Here is a 16,776-nt window from a genome sequence, read left to right as displayed (position 1 = left end):
TATTGCAGGTTGGCTGGTGGTTATGTTGCCCGCATACCGCCTCCCATGGCCGAAACTGGTATTACGACACCTGTCGGGCCGGGGCTAGTAATGCTACTGCTAATTAAGGTTGATATCTCTGCAGCACTATAACTTGACATTTTTTTAATGACATCATCGCCCTTATTTCTCCTCATACTTTTGATGCATGTAGGTCATTTTTTGAATATTTTTAGCTCAATTTTTGTACATGGCACCTTTAATGAAATTGAAAACAGGGTTGATGCTAACACAGAGCCCTGAGGGACCCCTTTATTAATAGTTAATGGTTTCAGATAATTGTTGATCAATCTTTACATTTTGGGATCTGTTGAATAAATAGTTAGAAAACCAAGGCTAAATTAGACCATTAGTTAGTAACATAATCTAGGTTACTCATTATAGGTATTTTTTAGATTACTTTTAGATTACTTTTTACTTAAATTGTTTTAAAATTACTGACTGGCTGACTAAAATTACTTACATACTGACTCAAATGAATCATGCTCCGAACTCCCAAACTGACTCAAATTATTCGTGAACCCGCTTTGAACTCCAGAACTGACTCAAATGATTTGCGAACCCGCTACGAACTCCAGAACTGATTCAAATGATTTGCGATCCCCCTCCGAACTCTCGAACTGATTCAAATGATTCGAAAACCCGCTTTGAATTCCCAAACTAACATAACACAAAACATTTTGAAATAAATAAATGAAAGCAATCTGAATTATTCAGAATCAATTTCGAGAAACATACATACATACATACATACATACATATATATATATATATATATATATATATATATATATATATATATCAGGGCTCTGAACAGGTTAAAGGAACGAAAACGAAAACCGGAAAGGAACAAAATTTTGACAGGAACAGACCCAGAAACCGAAAGGAAATCAAATTTTATAGTTCCGAACAGAATCGAAAATTTGAAATGGCCATTAACCGGTTAATAACGTTATTTTATCGTTCCATTTAATATTTGAAATTTGCTGTCAATGAATCATGAATTCCAGTATTACAGCATATGCAAATGTGAAGCTGAAGCCAACGAGTGAAATGTCCACTCAGGTCTGAACTCATCATAGGTCAGTCTCAATAGCAATGAACCGCTCTTAGAGTTTGTCTGAGGATAGTGTGAGATGAATTCAACAGATCACACATCTGCAGCACTTCTGTGAATGGAGAAAACTGAGAAACTAACCCCTATAGGCTTACATAAAAAGGAATATACAGTAGGCATATACACTAAATATATTTCACTTAAATCATATTGACAGATTAACGAAACGAAAGAAAAAGTGTTCTAAATTACGGTTCATTGTGACACGTTCCAAAGTTTTCGGAAAGGAAAACGGAACTGCACAGAGAAGTTTTCTTTATTTTGCAAAAGCTTTACAGTTTTAATTTTTTTTGCAAAAGCTGATAGCTTTGAATAATGTCTTGCTTCTATAACCAATCAGCTTTGGTATGACCATCGCGCTGACACAACATTATTTTGCTTTATTAAAGCCTGTTAATTATCAAAATAAAAAAGAGTTAAATAAATAAATAAAAGTTAGACTGCTCCTTTGTACAACATGTTGCGTTCAGAGTGACCGCCCCTCACTGTGCTGATAAAGCCGATGTGAAGGATGATGTTTTATGTAGATAAAAGTACAAACACTATATTATAAATAATATTTTAGCATCCAGATGCATCGGGAACATGGAAACATTTGGATTCGTGCCGGATGAGAGATGCAGGCATCAGAAAGACACAGCTTACATTTGACTAAAAGGTTTTTGTCTTTATGCTCAACTAAAGTGAAATAATGAGCATATTTCCACTTTGAGAAACTCGTGTTGCTCTCGCCTTGACTCGCCATGACTGCCGCACATACTTGAATAAACGGAGACACGCCCACAGTGCGTCTTCGTGTTTACAGTGGTTGGCGTCCACCAATCCTACAATGCGTTACAGTAATAGTTACTGTCAAAAGTAACTGCGTTACAGTAACACGTTACTAATAATGAGTTACTGCCCAACACTGAAAGATACAAACAAACAATGATTAAAGTAACACTTTAATTAAAGCCTTCACAGCGGGTAAAATAAGTATCGAATGCGTCACCAGTAAATATATTTCTAAAGGTGCTGTTGACATGAAATTTTCACCAGATGTCGGCAACAACCAAAGTAATCCATACATACAAAAAAAAAAACAATACAAATAGATTCAGAAATTAAGTTCTGTGTGATCAAATGGGATGACCCATTTAATTTAGGTAATACTTCACTTAAAGCCTTTATATATAATGCATTATAAAAGTAGTTTTAATGCATTATTTATTCCTTATAATATGTTAGTATTATCATCGATATTAGGATCCATCTGCCCATCACTACTTTATAAACCGAGGTTTACTAGTTAAATTGTGCACACACGACTAGACTTGGTTTCCTCACCCAGTCATGCAGTTAACAATTAGCTAATTAGCAGTGTGCTTGCATGTCGCCCCAAAGGTCAAACACGACAGCACATTCCTCTGACACGTGTCCTCACCGTGTAGCAAACGTAATGCAAACACAGATGTGAAGCAGTTCTCACTGAAAGCTTTCTCTCTCCTCCTCCTTTCTCACTCATTACACATTTATTATCTGCGAGTAAGACGGATATTTTGCCGAATGCAAAGTGACAGACGAAGGGATTCTGTCCTATCTTTAGAAGTCCCTGTGCTCTTCTGACAGACGCTCGCTGGGCTCCGGCGCACTCAGTGTGTCCAAACAGACAGCGATCGAGCTTCAGATGAGACAGGGGTCCCACTGAAACTACCAACAGCAAGTTAGTGAGATCCGGACAGTTTGGAAAGGAACATTACCTTAATATTACTTCAATAGACAGACGTCATGCTTTAAGGAGACGTGAGTCCCTTCACATCCTGTAAAGAATTTATTATGGGATGAAATATGGGTTTATGTATATACTGAATGCTGTGTCATATACTGCGATGAGTCTTTTTGTATTGAGAAGTAAAATTGTGTAAAATATTAAGACTATAATAATATACATATATATATATATATATATATAAATAGTCTGAATGAAATAATGCAGTTCTATATGTATATATATATATATATATATTCTTTAAAATCATTATCGTTACAGTTATCTCATATTCTTATTCTTATAGTTATGGAGGTTTTTCCAGAACACAGAAGTCATGCCTGACTCTTAACCAGAAGGATGCTCTGCATTTCCTGTCTCCAGTGTTTCTAGTCAAGTTAGCGTATATTCTGAGCGGATAATCTAATGCTAAACCTATTTAGATTAAATATTTTTTAAAAAGCACATGGCTCACTTACTTCCTCCTATGGAGACCTGAACAGAAGAGCATCCAATCAGAAGATAGAGTTGGTAATCGCTCATCGTTTACTCTGGAAAAAGGTCTTTAGTAACTACTGTATAATTACAGTTATCATTATAGTTATGGTAATAGTTATTGTTATAATTACATTTGTCGTTATAATAATTGTTATAGTTGTCATTGCAGTTAGTTTTAAGTATATTATTACAGTCACAGTTATTATTGACGTTTTTTTGGTTATACAGTAATTATAGTTATCGTTATAAGTTATAGTTATTGCAGTTATTGTTTATCATCATTATATGTGTCGTTATCATAGTTACAGTTATCTCTAATCTCTATGATTATAGAGACTATAGGTAAAATCATTTAATAAATCATTGAATTAATTATTTTGTGAATCGTTAAAGGGTTATTATTATGAATCATCTATCATACAGTAGCAAACTATAAAAGAGTGCAGTGTAACAACAGCTTCATCTTCAGCAAACTAGCACTGACTGAACATTTGCACTTCTGTAGAATGGAACGGTCCGCTGTGAGAAGATTCTGTGCCCCCTGCTCGAGTGTCCTGATGGTACGACCCCAGGGTATGTGACAGGAACCTGCTGCAAAGAATGCCAGTGTGAGTACACACACACACACACACACACACACACACACACAACTACATGTATACAAATGTGCATACACATGCATTTAACACACACACAAATTCGCACACACAATTACAAACATGCACAGATGCACACATACAAATGCACACAAACACACATACACACAACTACAAATATACAAATGCACACACACTCGCATGCACATGCACATGCAAATGTACATACATGAAACTACACATACATGACACACACCGCGCACATGCACATAAACTAACGCATACACATAAAATCACAAATATACAAATGAGCGTACACTCACTTCCAAATGCACACACATACACACATATAACTGCACACACACAGACACAAACACGCTCACGCAAACAAAAATGTGCACACACGCATAAAACAAGCATGCATGCACACACACAAATATGCACACAGAGATAGACACACATTCACACGTATGCAAGCACACACACACATACACACACACGCTCTCACACACACCCCGCTCTGTGTATATGATCTGTCACTCCTTATTGCCAACAATAGCACTTTTCTCCATTCACACACTCCATACAACCGCCTCCACACGGGTTGCCTGACAACTGACCACACATTTGTGTTGCTAAGCTACATCCACACTCCGTCTCCAGAGGTGTCAAACAGCACATTTACATATTCAAATCAATTATTTATCACCAGCCAATAAATGCAGCCCTGCAAGGGTTATACAAATCTATACTTGATTTTAAACATTACTTTAAAGCTATTTCAGCACAAGCTTTATGAAGTGGCTGGATTGTTATTCAGCGAGGAGGAATCAATCAGTTAGCGTCGCCTGATGAGCCAGTGTTTGATACGGGTCATTATCGTCACAGCTGATTTATTCACTTATAATTAAGAAGTGAAGATGACCCTGCTGTATTATTAGTCATAGCTGATATCCATGCTAATTCCAGAGTTAGCGCTCATTTCTGCAGCAAGCAAGCCCCTTTCGTTTTAACCCTTCATGAGTTACAGTACAGTGAAAACAAATCATTTATAAATTACATTTTACATACATTTCTGCATTCGACATTGAGAGCATAGGTCGTAATTTAGATATATTTTTTTGGGATGAAAAAAATGCAGATTGCTGTCAAATAGCACAACTAGGTTCCTAACTGATGATGAAGAATTGACAGAGCAGCCATCGACTCTACATGCAGAGTTTTGATCCTATAATCAACACTTCTGTTTTAAAACAAACATTAAAGATTCATTTCTGAATATAAGTCTTCATTTGTGCTAACTTAGCTGACATGCGCTGACAGATTGTTTTCATCAGACATCTAAAAAGCTTTTGCTTCTGTTCTAATGGTGTTTGGCAAAGGCTTTGCTTCAAAGCGTCTCACAGTCTTCTGTCTCCAGAACATTTGGGCTGCTATTTACATCGCGTGTCTCTCTCCTACAGCGCCGGGAAACTGCTAACATTCGCTCACTCCAGCAAACTTCATCCAGGAACAAAAACACAAACCTAGACATTTATGATCTGCTAGAGCTTTAATGATCAAATTCACTTACTATGATTACTGTTCAAGGAGTGTTATTCCATTGCCTAATGGTGATATTAATGAGTATAGAGCAGATATGTTTTAATGTGCATTTAAACCAGTTAACTCTTCAACAATGGATGAATTGAGGACTGATGTAGCAAACAGCATTAAGGATTAATTTTAAACTATATAACTCTGTTCTCGGTGAGGTGCATGTTCTGTATGCAGAGTTGTATTTGAAGTAAGAGGAGGAAATAATTGCTGTCTAGGGAACAATTATCTCCTCAGACGTCTTGTAATCGTTGGTTGTTTGCTCCAAATTTCCATACCGTAGCATTTCTTTCTCTCACATTAATAGTGCAGGTTTGATTTGTGCTGCTTGTGTTTCCGCTGAGTCACGTCGTGCTTATTTCTAACTAAATGGAATGCAAATAAAATGGACTTTTTTGTCCATGCTATGGAAGTCAGTGGGGTCCAGTGTTGTTTGGAAGCCAGTTAGCTTTCAATGTGAGTGTGATGTGTGTTCATGTGTGTGTGCTGGTTGTTGTTTTTGGGCAGCGATGTGCTTGTTCTCGGAGCAGACGCTGGTGGAAGGACAACGCTGTGCTGTTCATCATCCCACCGCAGGACTCTGCCAGCTGTTTGAATGCAGGGTACAGATCTCTACAAACACTCTGTTTTGAAGAATTTACATACTATTTAGTGCAGCTATTACATGCAACTTCCGAACATCTACCCAGAAAACTCTAGCAACCACACAGCAATCCTTCAGAGCTATCTATCTATATCCGTTTTTGAGGGCAAATGGTTAAGAGTTTCTTTCCTGGACGCTTGTTTTCTCTGTCAGGATCGTACGATGCACAGGATCCCGAGCTCTGAAGACTGTCCACAGCTCACCTGCGCAGAATCCGATCGGATCACACTGACGGACAGATGCTGCAGAGTCTGCAGAGGTACAGAAGTGCATCTGACTTTATTCTGAACGAAAAACCTCAGAGAAAAGTTACTTATCGTTACATTACGTGCTATGGACTTTTGTCACATTTCTGGGTTTGCAAAGGTGATATACAGTAATACAAAGGATTAATTGCATCTAAAATAAAAGTTTTTATTTATATAATATACTGTATGTGTGTGTGTGCACTGTGTATATTTGTTACGTATATATAAATAAACACACATGCATGTATATATTTAAGAAAAAATATGTTATATATTAAATACATTTTTTATAATATAAATTATATGAATTGAAATTACGGAGCCCCACACATGACATGCAGGAAAAATTTGTAGGTTAAATCATGTGCACGATATGTGAGGGAACGAATTAGTAAACGCGCGCACAATTTATTTATTTTTTCTTGCATGTCATGTGCGGGGCTCTGTATTAAATATATAAATACATGTAAATATTTGTAAATGTACAGCATATGTGTGTTTAATTATATATGCATCACACATATATTATGTAAAAAAAAGCTTTTATTTTGGATGCAATTAATCGTTATAAATGCACATAAAACAAAAAAATCTAAATATAAATTTTTTTTTGTGGATTTACAATGTAGATGAACGTTAATAGCGTCGTCACAGTCTTGTGAAAAGGGTCCATAGACAATAATCGGTGTGTAGTTTGACCTTTAGCGTGACAGTGTTTCAAGTAGCATGAATCGATGAACATAAAATCTCCTCTGTCTGGGGTCAAAGGTCACGACTTCTGCGCCGAGGAGAACATCTGCGCTGACAACTCGGCCTGCGTGAACTTAGACGCCGGCTCCAGCTGCAGCTGCAAGAACGGCTTCCGAGCGCTGCGTGAGGACAGTGCCTACTGCGAAGGTGAGCTGTCAATCAAACGATCCGCCAGATAATCACTTCCTGCAGAACACGTGTGACATTTACAAGCACACACGCTGCGGGAAACCAGGCATAATTACAGTGAATTTAACTGCAGTAGAGCCGCCGGCTGATTTTAATATTCCAAGATATACATTATTATTCCAGGACATGTGTATAATGACTCCTCTAGTTATTATTGGATTTTTTCTGCTGATAAAATGACACAGAATAGGGTGTTGACATAAAATATCACACTTAGATACTGATATAACATGTGCGGCTTTGGGGATCGAAACTTAGCAATTTAATACATTGATTTAGCGCAATTTATTATTACATAAAACAAGTTATACATGAAATATTATTTATGGTAATGTTAAATTAATATTTATAGTACATGATAATGTTTTAGAATTAATATTAATAAATATAATATTAATTAATCATTCATTATATTAAAAATAAGGGTTGTAATAAATATGACCAATTATTATTATTATTATTTTGAATAAGTATAACATTATAAAGATATATAATTATAAGTATTATTATTATTATTACTACACAAACACAATATAATAAATGTATTTGGTACATTTTAATAATTCATTGTAATGTGATTTAAATTGTATGAAATAATATTATATTAATGTCGTTTTAATTGTGATAAATATATAATGTAAAATATAATATTACTAATAAATTATATTATGAATGTAACAAAAATAATATAATTTATTTGGTACAATATGTTACATAAAATGATAAAATGCAATATAAAAAATATTGTAAATTATTAATAATGTGCAATTAATATTCATGTGATATTGTAATGTGCTTTGGAAATTTAAATTTTACTTATTTAACATTAATTTAGTGCAAATTTGCCTATGAGTCTGTCATCAGCGCTCATGACGCAAGACGCTAAAAAACAGTAAAGTCTGCTTGGAGAACAAACTGCTGCGTGAATATGAGATACAGTACACTGACATCTGTTTGATGCTTTTTCCATCTGTCAGATCAATATGCGATTAGTTTGACTAATTAATCATCTCATCCTGTTATTCTATCATTAATTCAGTGACATTTCCGAGTTGAGTGATGGCTCTAAAAATAACGAATTCTCCGTTATCTGTGTTGGTTTTGATGCACATGCCTAATTAACCAAGTGGCATTATTGATGCACGACTCGAATCCGTCTTGCTTCGGCATCTTAATTGGCTGCTATTGCATACGGCTGTGAGTAAGTCATCAATGTCCCCCTCCACCTTCCTCATCCTGGTTTTTCCTCTCAAAGCCGAGGCTCGGATGGCCTACTTTCGGTGAATGCCTAATGACTCGGGCCGTGTTTGTGGGGACACTGCGCCCCCGTCACCTCCTGTGCATCAGACGGGGCTCTAATGAAACCTGTTCATCTCGCCGGCTAAAAATAGCCTCACGTGCGCGGCCGGTCAGGTAATTATCAAAGACGAGAGGATCTGAATAATTAAAAATGCTATCAGACACAGCGAGCTGGACGGTCCTAAACGATCCTGCGGAGGGGAGAGCAAGAAATCAAAGAGCTTTGAAATAAAGCTTCAGGAATATAAGCCATGTGTAACCCAGAAACAGATTCGCCGGCAGTGTCCCACTTCCACACTCATTTGTCACCTCTTTCTGTTTAACCTTGCTGCTTGGGACGCAACACCTGCTGCTGAGCTTTCCATCATTTGCTGGAGGACCATATCTACTTTTAGCTTGGCAAATGCCTATTCTAGTTCTTTAATGCAATACACGTCCTCTTTTTGGGAGACATTTCACAGATAGAGCTGGTCGATACGACCACAATCATATCTCAGTTTTACCAGCTATTTTTTTCAGCTAAAGTTTTTAAAATGTTTGATGGATTCAAATCAATAGATCAGGTGATTTTTATCAAATAAATAAATCCTAAATAATTATATATAAATATATATATGTATATATATAGACATGTCTCATTAGTAAACCTTTGAAATGATCAATATTTATTTCGTGATTATTTATTTATTTATTTGGAAATGTGTAGAAAAATAGTTTTATGGTTTACATTTATGTTTAATTGTTTAAAAAAAATAGTATATATCTTAGCCCAGCATTTTTTAACTGTTTGATCACATTCTAATCATAATATTTATAATATGTATACTTTTAATATCAATTTTTTTTATTTTGGATTAATCATTTGATAGCACTAATATATATATATATATATATATAAATATTTTAATAAATATTTAAATATGTTACATTTATGAAAATGTATTTATTTAGATTCACATTTAAACTCTTTAAAATGAAAGAAAAATAAACGATGGAAATTCTTTTTTTAATTTTAAACAAATATATTTATTAAAAACATTTTTATTAATATATTTTATTTAAATAAATAATTGTGTATAGAGAGCGATGGATGAAATGCATTTGAAACTGTTGCACTAAACAGAACAATGTATTGTCGTGTAAATGTCCAAGGAAATCTCTACCATCAAGCATCAGGCCGTATATACAGTATCATCATATCCATCAAACACCTCACTTCATCTGATATTCACACTATATTGTCAGATAACCCACAACCGTCAGGAACCTCATGATGTTATTGTGAATCAGAACACACCCCTGAGACTGAGAGGAAACGTTCCCATCGCCGTCGTCTCACGCTCTCCAGCATCCGGAGCTTCAGAAACACGTCTGCTTTCTTCATTATGTAGCACAGGAGCTCCAGTCTCTCTCAGGAAGCCTGCGTGGCTCTGTAAAGGCGTCATGAGCATTGGGCGAGTTAAAAATAGCACGTCTGTGCTGATGAGATCAGGCCCGTTTCAATATTTCATGAGGGAGGTTGTAGGGCGTGAGCTTCACGCTGCTTTACTGCATAATAAAGCTTTGGGAGGGACTGCAGGACTGAGAAGCTGAAGAGCGTGCTGATTCTTACTCTCTCAGAGTTACAGTAGATCTGATCTCAAACACACTTCACAGACAGCATGTGGAGAACAGCAGGACTGAAGTGTGTCCAACAATGAGCTTTGATGGTTTCATGCTTTCGGGCAGTCAAACAACAACCTGTTTTATGAAGATTTAAGTCATTTAATTATGAAAATGTGTAATTAATTGTAATAATGTATTGCTCAATAGTATGAGTATCAAGAAAAACACTACATAAATATTATATGTATTTATCTGTTAATTAATTTGATCTCTCTCTCTCTATAATTTGAAATGTTTTACTTAGAAGAAACTTCAAAAGCACCTTGAATAATGTGAATGTGATGTGGTAAGATGAAGCAGTGGTGTGAAAGCGTGACTGTGCTCTGATGAAGTCACTCTCACAGCTGATAAATGACTCTGGTATTCACAGGTAGAAGAAGAAGTGAATAAAGTTCCCGGCGACGCGGCGAGAGCGAATGGACTCTGGCAGGCCGTATTAATCCTAATGAATTGTTTTGCCTTGTATGAAGTGCTCACTTAATGGAAAACGAAGCGCAGTGATTCATAAAGCCAGAGCGTCCCATAGAGAACAGACTGACAGCGGCTCTCGTTTGTCATGAGACACAGACCGCAATCCAAATATTCAAACCCATTCAGAAACAGGCTTAAGATGCTAGCTGCATGGGTTTATCTGGTCAAAAACCTGCTTAGACCTGCTGCTTGTTCTGAAACACCCAGCCAGACTGTGAATGTAAGCAGAAATGAGTCTAGAAAGATTGAACTGCATAGAGTCTGTGATTAAATGTTTTGGTTTACTGAAATCATCACCAAGTGAAGTACTGGCTCCCTGGACTCAAAATATCCCTGTAACAAAAAGCAGAAGTAAAAATGAAGGAAAACAAAATAATAATAAATAAATATAAACAAGTGAACAAACAAACAAATGAATGAATCAATTCATTAATTAACAACCAAACAAACAAACAAATAAAAAAAACATTATCATCTCATAATCTGCCTGTAAAATAAATAAATAAATAAATAAATTAAAATAAGTAAATAAATAAATATTGTAAAAAAATAAAAATGGAATAAAGAACAAATGATTGAATCAATTAGTTCTTCTCATAATCTCCCTGTTAAAAACAGAAGAAAAGAAATAGATGGATGGATGATGAATGGATGGATGGATGGACGATAGATGGGACATATGGATGTATGGACAATGGATGGATGGATGGATGGAAAAACAGATGGATGCGACTGTAGATGTATGGATGGATGGACGGACGATAGATAGACGTATGGATGGATGGACAAACAGACGGATGATACTATAGATGGATGGATGGATGAACGGATGATGGATGGATGAATGATGGATGGATGGTCAGACAGATGGATGATACTGTAGATGTATGGATGGACAGACAATAGATGGATATATGGACGTTAGATGGATAGATGGATGGATGGACAGACGGATGATAGATAGATGTATGGATGGACGGACGTTAGATGGATAGATGGATGGATGGACAGACGGATGATAGATGGATGTATGGATGGACGGGCTTTAGATGGATAGATGGATGGATGATGAATGGATGGATGGATGGACAGACACGATGGATGGACGGATGGACGATAGATGGACGTATGGATGGATGGATGGACAAACAGACGGATGATACTATAGATGGATGGATGGATGGATGATAGATGGATGGATGATAGATGAATGGATGGATGAATGATGGATGGATGGACAAAGAGATGGATGATACTGTAGATGTATGGATGGACAGACAATAGATGGATATATGGACGTTAGATGGATAGATGGATGGATGGACGAACGGATGATAGATGAATGTATGGATGGATGGATGTTAAATGGACAGATGGATGGATGGACGGGTGGATGATAGATGGATGGATGGATGGACGGACGTTAGATGGATAGATGGATGGATGGATGGGTGGATGATAGATGGATTGATGGACGGACGTTAGATGGATAGATGGATGGACATATGATAGATGGATGGATGGATGATGGATGGATGGATGGACAGATGATGGATGGATGAGTGGATGGATGAAAGATAGACGTATGGGAGCACAATGAATGGATGGATGGATGGATGGATGGATGGATAGATAGATAGATAGATAGATAGATAGATAGATAGATAAACAAATGGATGGATGGATGATAGATGGATGGACAGAAAGACAGATGGATGGATGATAGATGGATGGATGGATGGACGGACGGACGTTAGATGGATAGATGGATGGATGGATGGGTGGATGATAGATGGATGGATGGACGGACGTTAGATGGATAGATGGACAGACATATGATAGATGGATAGATGGAGAGATGGACAGACGGATGGATAATAGATGATGGATGGATAGTGTATTGTGAGTGAAGTCTTTGGGATCAGACTGAATCTGGAGTAAAATCAGTGGATCAGTGAACTTCATTCACTTTATTACTTTGAATAAAGCCACTCTACAGCAGTGTTGGGCAGTAACGCGTTATTAGTAACGCGTTACTGTAACGCAGTTACTTTTGACAGTAACTAATACTGTAACGCATTACTTTTTAAATAAATTAACTCCGTTACCGTTACCATATGGTGCATTGTCCATTACTGTTTTTAAAAATCAATTAATTTTGACTGAAGTGCAGCCGAACCTGTTTGCAGCAGCGACGCATTGTAGGATTGGTGGACGCCCACCACTGTAAACACGAAGACGCACTGTGGGCGTGTTTCCGTTTATTCAAGTATGTGCGGCAGTCATGGCGAGTCAAGGCGAGAGCAACACGAGTTTCTCAAAGTGGAAATATGCTCATTATTTCACTTTAGTTGAGCATAAAGACAAAAACTTTTTAGTCAAATGTAAGCTGTGTCTTTCTGGTTCGAATGTCCTATCCTAGCCCATGAATTTCCAATCCGTGCGCTCAGATTTTGTAAACCGTACCCTCGGTTTTTGAATCTGTACCCACAAATTCATAATCTGCGCGCACACTTTCGCAATCCGTTCCCATGGATTTGTAAACTGTAGCCTACTCACGGATTCATGCAGCAAGCTCCTACGTGTTAACATACAGTTTTAATGAATATTATTATGTGGAATGGGTCTACAGCAAAGTGTCTTAAGTGATTCTCTGTATGTTTTTCTCATACAGGTGAAACATTGTTGAAAACATGCAGCCTGTCTCTACTGTGGAGTCGCCGGCTTTCAGTCAGCTCCTTAGCATGATAACATAGATTTCATTTTTAAACAGCATTTATATTTATATATATATATATATATATATATATATATATATATATATATATATATATATATATATATATATATATATGAATAATTCAGATTGCTTTGATTTATTTATTTCAAAATGTTTTGTGTTATGTTGTCCATTGTTGATAGTTTTCATACTTAAGCTGTGAAAGGAACATTTTTAAGAGCTCAACACAACAGCTTTTATGATGCAGAAGCCACTTTAGTTTTTGATTCTGAATATATTATTCGGGTGTTTTGTTATTTATTTCAGAAATCCTTGTGATATACAATATTCAGTTTGAGCTGGTCTGACTTAATCAAAATAGTGTTTAAAAATTACTTTCTGTTTTACTTTGTGTTTGTATCGACCATAACGCAAAGGAGGAATCTTTATATTACCAAACTGCAGGGAGAGGAAGAGTAGATATAAGTCATGATCTGCAAGATTAACCACAATCTGATGTGATCCGACCACCTCAGAGAAAACCAGTGTTGAGCTGCTGCAAGAGCTTTTGAAGCACAGCAGCTGTGGTCAAAGAGTTCTTGTGTGTTCTGATTGGTGGATGAGGATGATGAGTGGATAAAGACTAGAGCAATCAAATAGTGAGAGAGTGATCTGCTCACCTGGTTATGTTCGTGGATGTTTCGACGTGGAAAGCAGTTCGGAATGGAAATATTGATATTTTATTTGTTAACAACATACTTTTTGTACCTTAATTTCAGTAAATGTTATGAAATTGGAGAACTAAGCCAATAGTAGCTCTGACGGTGTCATTTGATTTGGATGGGAACTTCAGATTGTGAATCATTTGAGTCAGTTCGGGAGTTCAGAGCGGGTTTGCAAATCATTTGAGTCAGTTTGGGAGTTCGGAGCATGTTCGCGAATCATTTGAGTCAGTTCGGGAGTTGGGAGCGTGAATCATTTGAATCAGTTCGGGAGTTCGGAGCGGAATTGCGAATCATTTGAGTCAGTTTGGGAGTTCGGAGCAGGTTCGCGAATCATTTGAGTCAGTTCTGGAGTTCAAAGCGGGTTCGCGAATCATTTGAGTCAGTTTGGGAGTTCGGAGCGGGATCGCGAATCATTTGAGTCAGTTCGGGAGTTCGGAGCGGTTCGCGAATCATTTGAGTCAGTTTTGGAGTTCAAAGCGGGTTCGCAAATCATTTGAGTCAGATTGGGAGTTCGTAGCATGAATCATTTTAATCAGTTCGGGAGTTCGGAGCGGGTTCGCGAATCATTTGAGTCAGTTCGGGAGTTGGGAGCGTGAATCATTTAAATCAGTTCGGAGCGGGATCGCGAATCATTTGAGTCAGTTCGGGAGTTCGGAGCAGGTTCGCGAATCATTTGAGTCAGTTCTGGAGTTCAAAGCGGGTTCGCGAATCATTTGAGTCAGTTTAGGAGTTCGGAGCGGGATCGCGAATCATTTGAGTCAGTTCGGGAGTTCGGAGCGGTTCGCGAATCATTTGAGTCAGTTTTTGAGTTCAAAGCGGGTTCGCGAATCATTTGAGTCAGATTGGGAGTTCGTAGCATGAATCATTTTAATCAGTTCGGGAGTTCGTAGCGGGTTCGCGAATTATCATCACAGTATGGTGAGGGGAGTAACATTTCCGTCATACGCTTGAGGCATTCAACCAATCACAACACACTGGATTGCTGGCCAATCAGAGCACACCTCGTTTTCATAACGATGAGCTTTGTAAAAATCGATGCATTTCAGAAAGGCAAGGCATAGAGGAGAAACAATAATGTTCAGTATGTGGAAAATAAACCGCATAGACACATTTCATTACACCAAATACACAACATAATGTTCATTTTAGCAACTTAATATGACCCCATTAAGGGTCATATTTGTTTAGACTGACTGCCCGACTGTGGTTCGGTGACCTAGATGAATCTGAGCACATGTAGTTGTGCTGATATCTGGTGTGTGTGTGTGTGTGTGTGTGTTTGGGACAGCAGCCACAGATCTGTGGGAGGTGAGGTTTTTTTTAGCAGCAGGTCTGTCAGGAAAACACACGTATGTTATCTTCCTGCCGGCAGAAAGACAGCACTGAGCCCAGAGATAGAGTGAGAAATCAGCAGACAGAAACACATCGTGTCACCCACAGCAGAAACCTCTGAAGGATCGCAGTCTGACTGAGAAAAACAGTATTAAATACTAATAATGAACTGCAACTACAATCATGAGGTTAAGAGAGCACAATGGATTTACATCACAACTTAACAACTATTCAAATATTATTTATCATTTCAAATCTCATGACTTTTCATTTAAAATATGGCCACAACTGCAGTATGAACCAAACTCAAATAACAAAGGTTTACAGTTTATAATCATTATACATGTGTTAAAATGAAACTTAAATGGCTTATTCCAAACAGGTTTATTATAGTTTACTAAAACTGAAGCTATTAAAAATATTCCTACTACTTGAAATAAAATAAACTTTAACTTATATAAAATAAAATAAGCTTAAACAACTTGTATTTAAGCTAGTTGCCTAAGTGAAATTTCTCTTGATGTACTAAAATAACTAAAACTTAAACTGAAATTAAAATGAAAAAAAAAAACTAGAAAGGCAATATATATATAAAACAATCAAAAAAAAAATGTCAAAAGACACAAAATTACTAAACTTTTTTTTTTTTTTTTAGATTTTTTTAAATTAAAACTAAAAATATAAAAATTCAATTGTATGAAAAAACAAAAAAACTAATAAGCAAGCCCAGCCAAAGACAAAAGTGACAAGTGACAAAAAAGTATAGCAAAAGTAACATAATGCATTACTTAACATAAAATGTAACTAAGTAACACAATAAGTTACTTTTTCATGGAGTAACACAATATTGTAATGCATTACTTTAAAAAGTAACTTTCCCCAACTCTGAAAACCAAGTGCTACATTTGAACTGTTGGTGATATGATCATCAGATCAGAAGCTGGACACAGCGTGGGTTAGATGGTTTATCTGGGCTGTTTATCCATGCCATCCATATTTACTCCAGTAGAGAACTGAACACGCTAGCTGTGATTGATCGTCCTTCCACTGAGAGAACAGAAGGAACAGAACTCAGAAAAGAAGATGAATTTCCCTTCTCTTCCTTTATCTCACACACAAACCTCGTCCTCGACCGCTCCTCC

At 36.8% G+C, this 16,776-nt stretch overlaps 1 protein-coding gene across 1 annotated transcript in view; it reads left to right on the top strand.

Annotated features, from left to right (window-relative positions):
* Positions 1-16,776, top strand: part of LOC132125034 (protein kinase C-binding protein NELL2) — a 114,462-nt gene that overhangs the window by 31,938 nt on the left and 65,748 nt on the right. The window contains exons 9-12 of the mRNA XM_059536246.1: positions 3,907-4,009; positions 6,101-6,195; positions 6,390-6,495; positions 7,253-7,381. Of these exons, the coding sequence (XP_059392229.1) occupies positions 3,907-4,009; positions 6,101-6,195; positions 6,390-6,495; positions 7,253-7,381 (433 nt within the window). The remainder of the gene's footprint in view (positions 1-3,906; positions 4,010-6,100; positions 6,196-6,389; positions 6,496-7,252; positions 7,382-16,776) is intronic.

This window comes from Carassius carassius, chromosome 43 (genome assembly GCF_963082965.1).
Source record: "Carassius carassius chromosome 43, fCarCar2.1, whole genome shotgun sequence".
Classification (NCBI taxonomy): Eukaryota; Metazoa; Chordata; class Actinopteri; order Cypriniformes; family Cyprinidae; genus Carassius; species Carassius carassius.
Note: the sequence above shows the minus strand (reverse complement) of the source record. Positions and strands in the feature narration are given on the sequence as shown.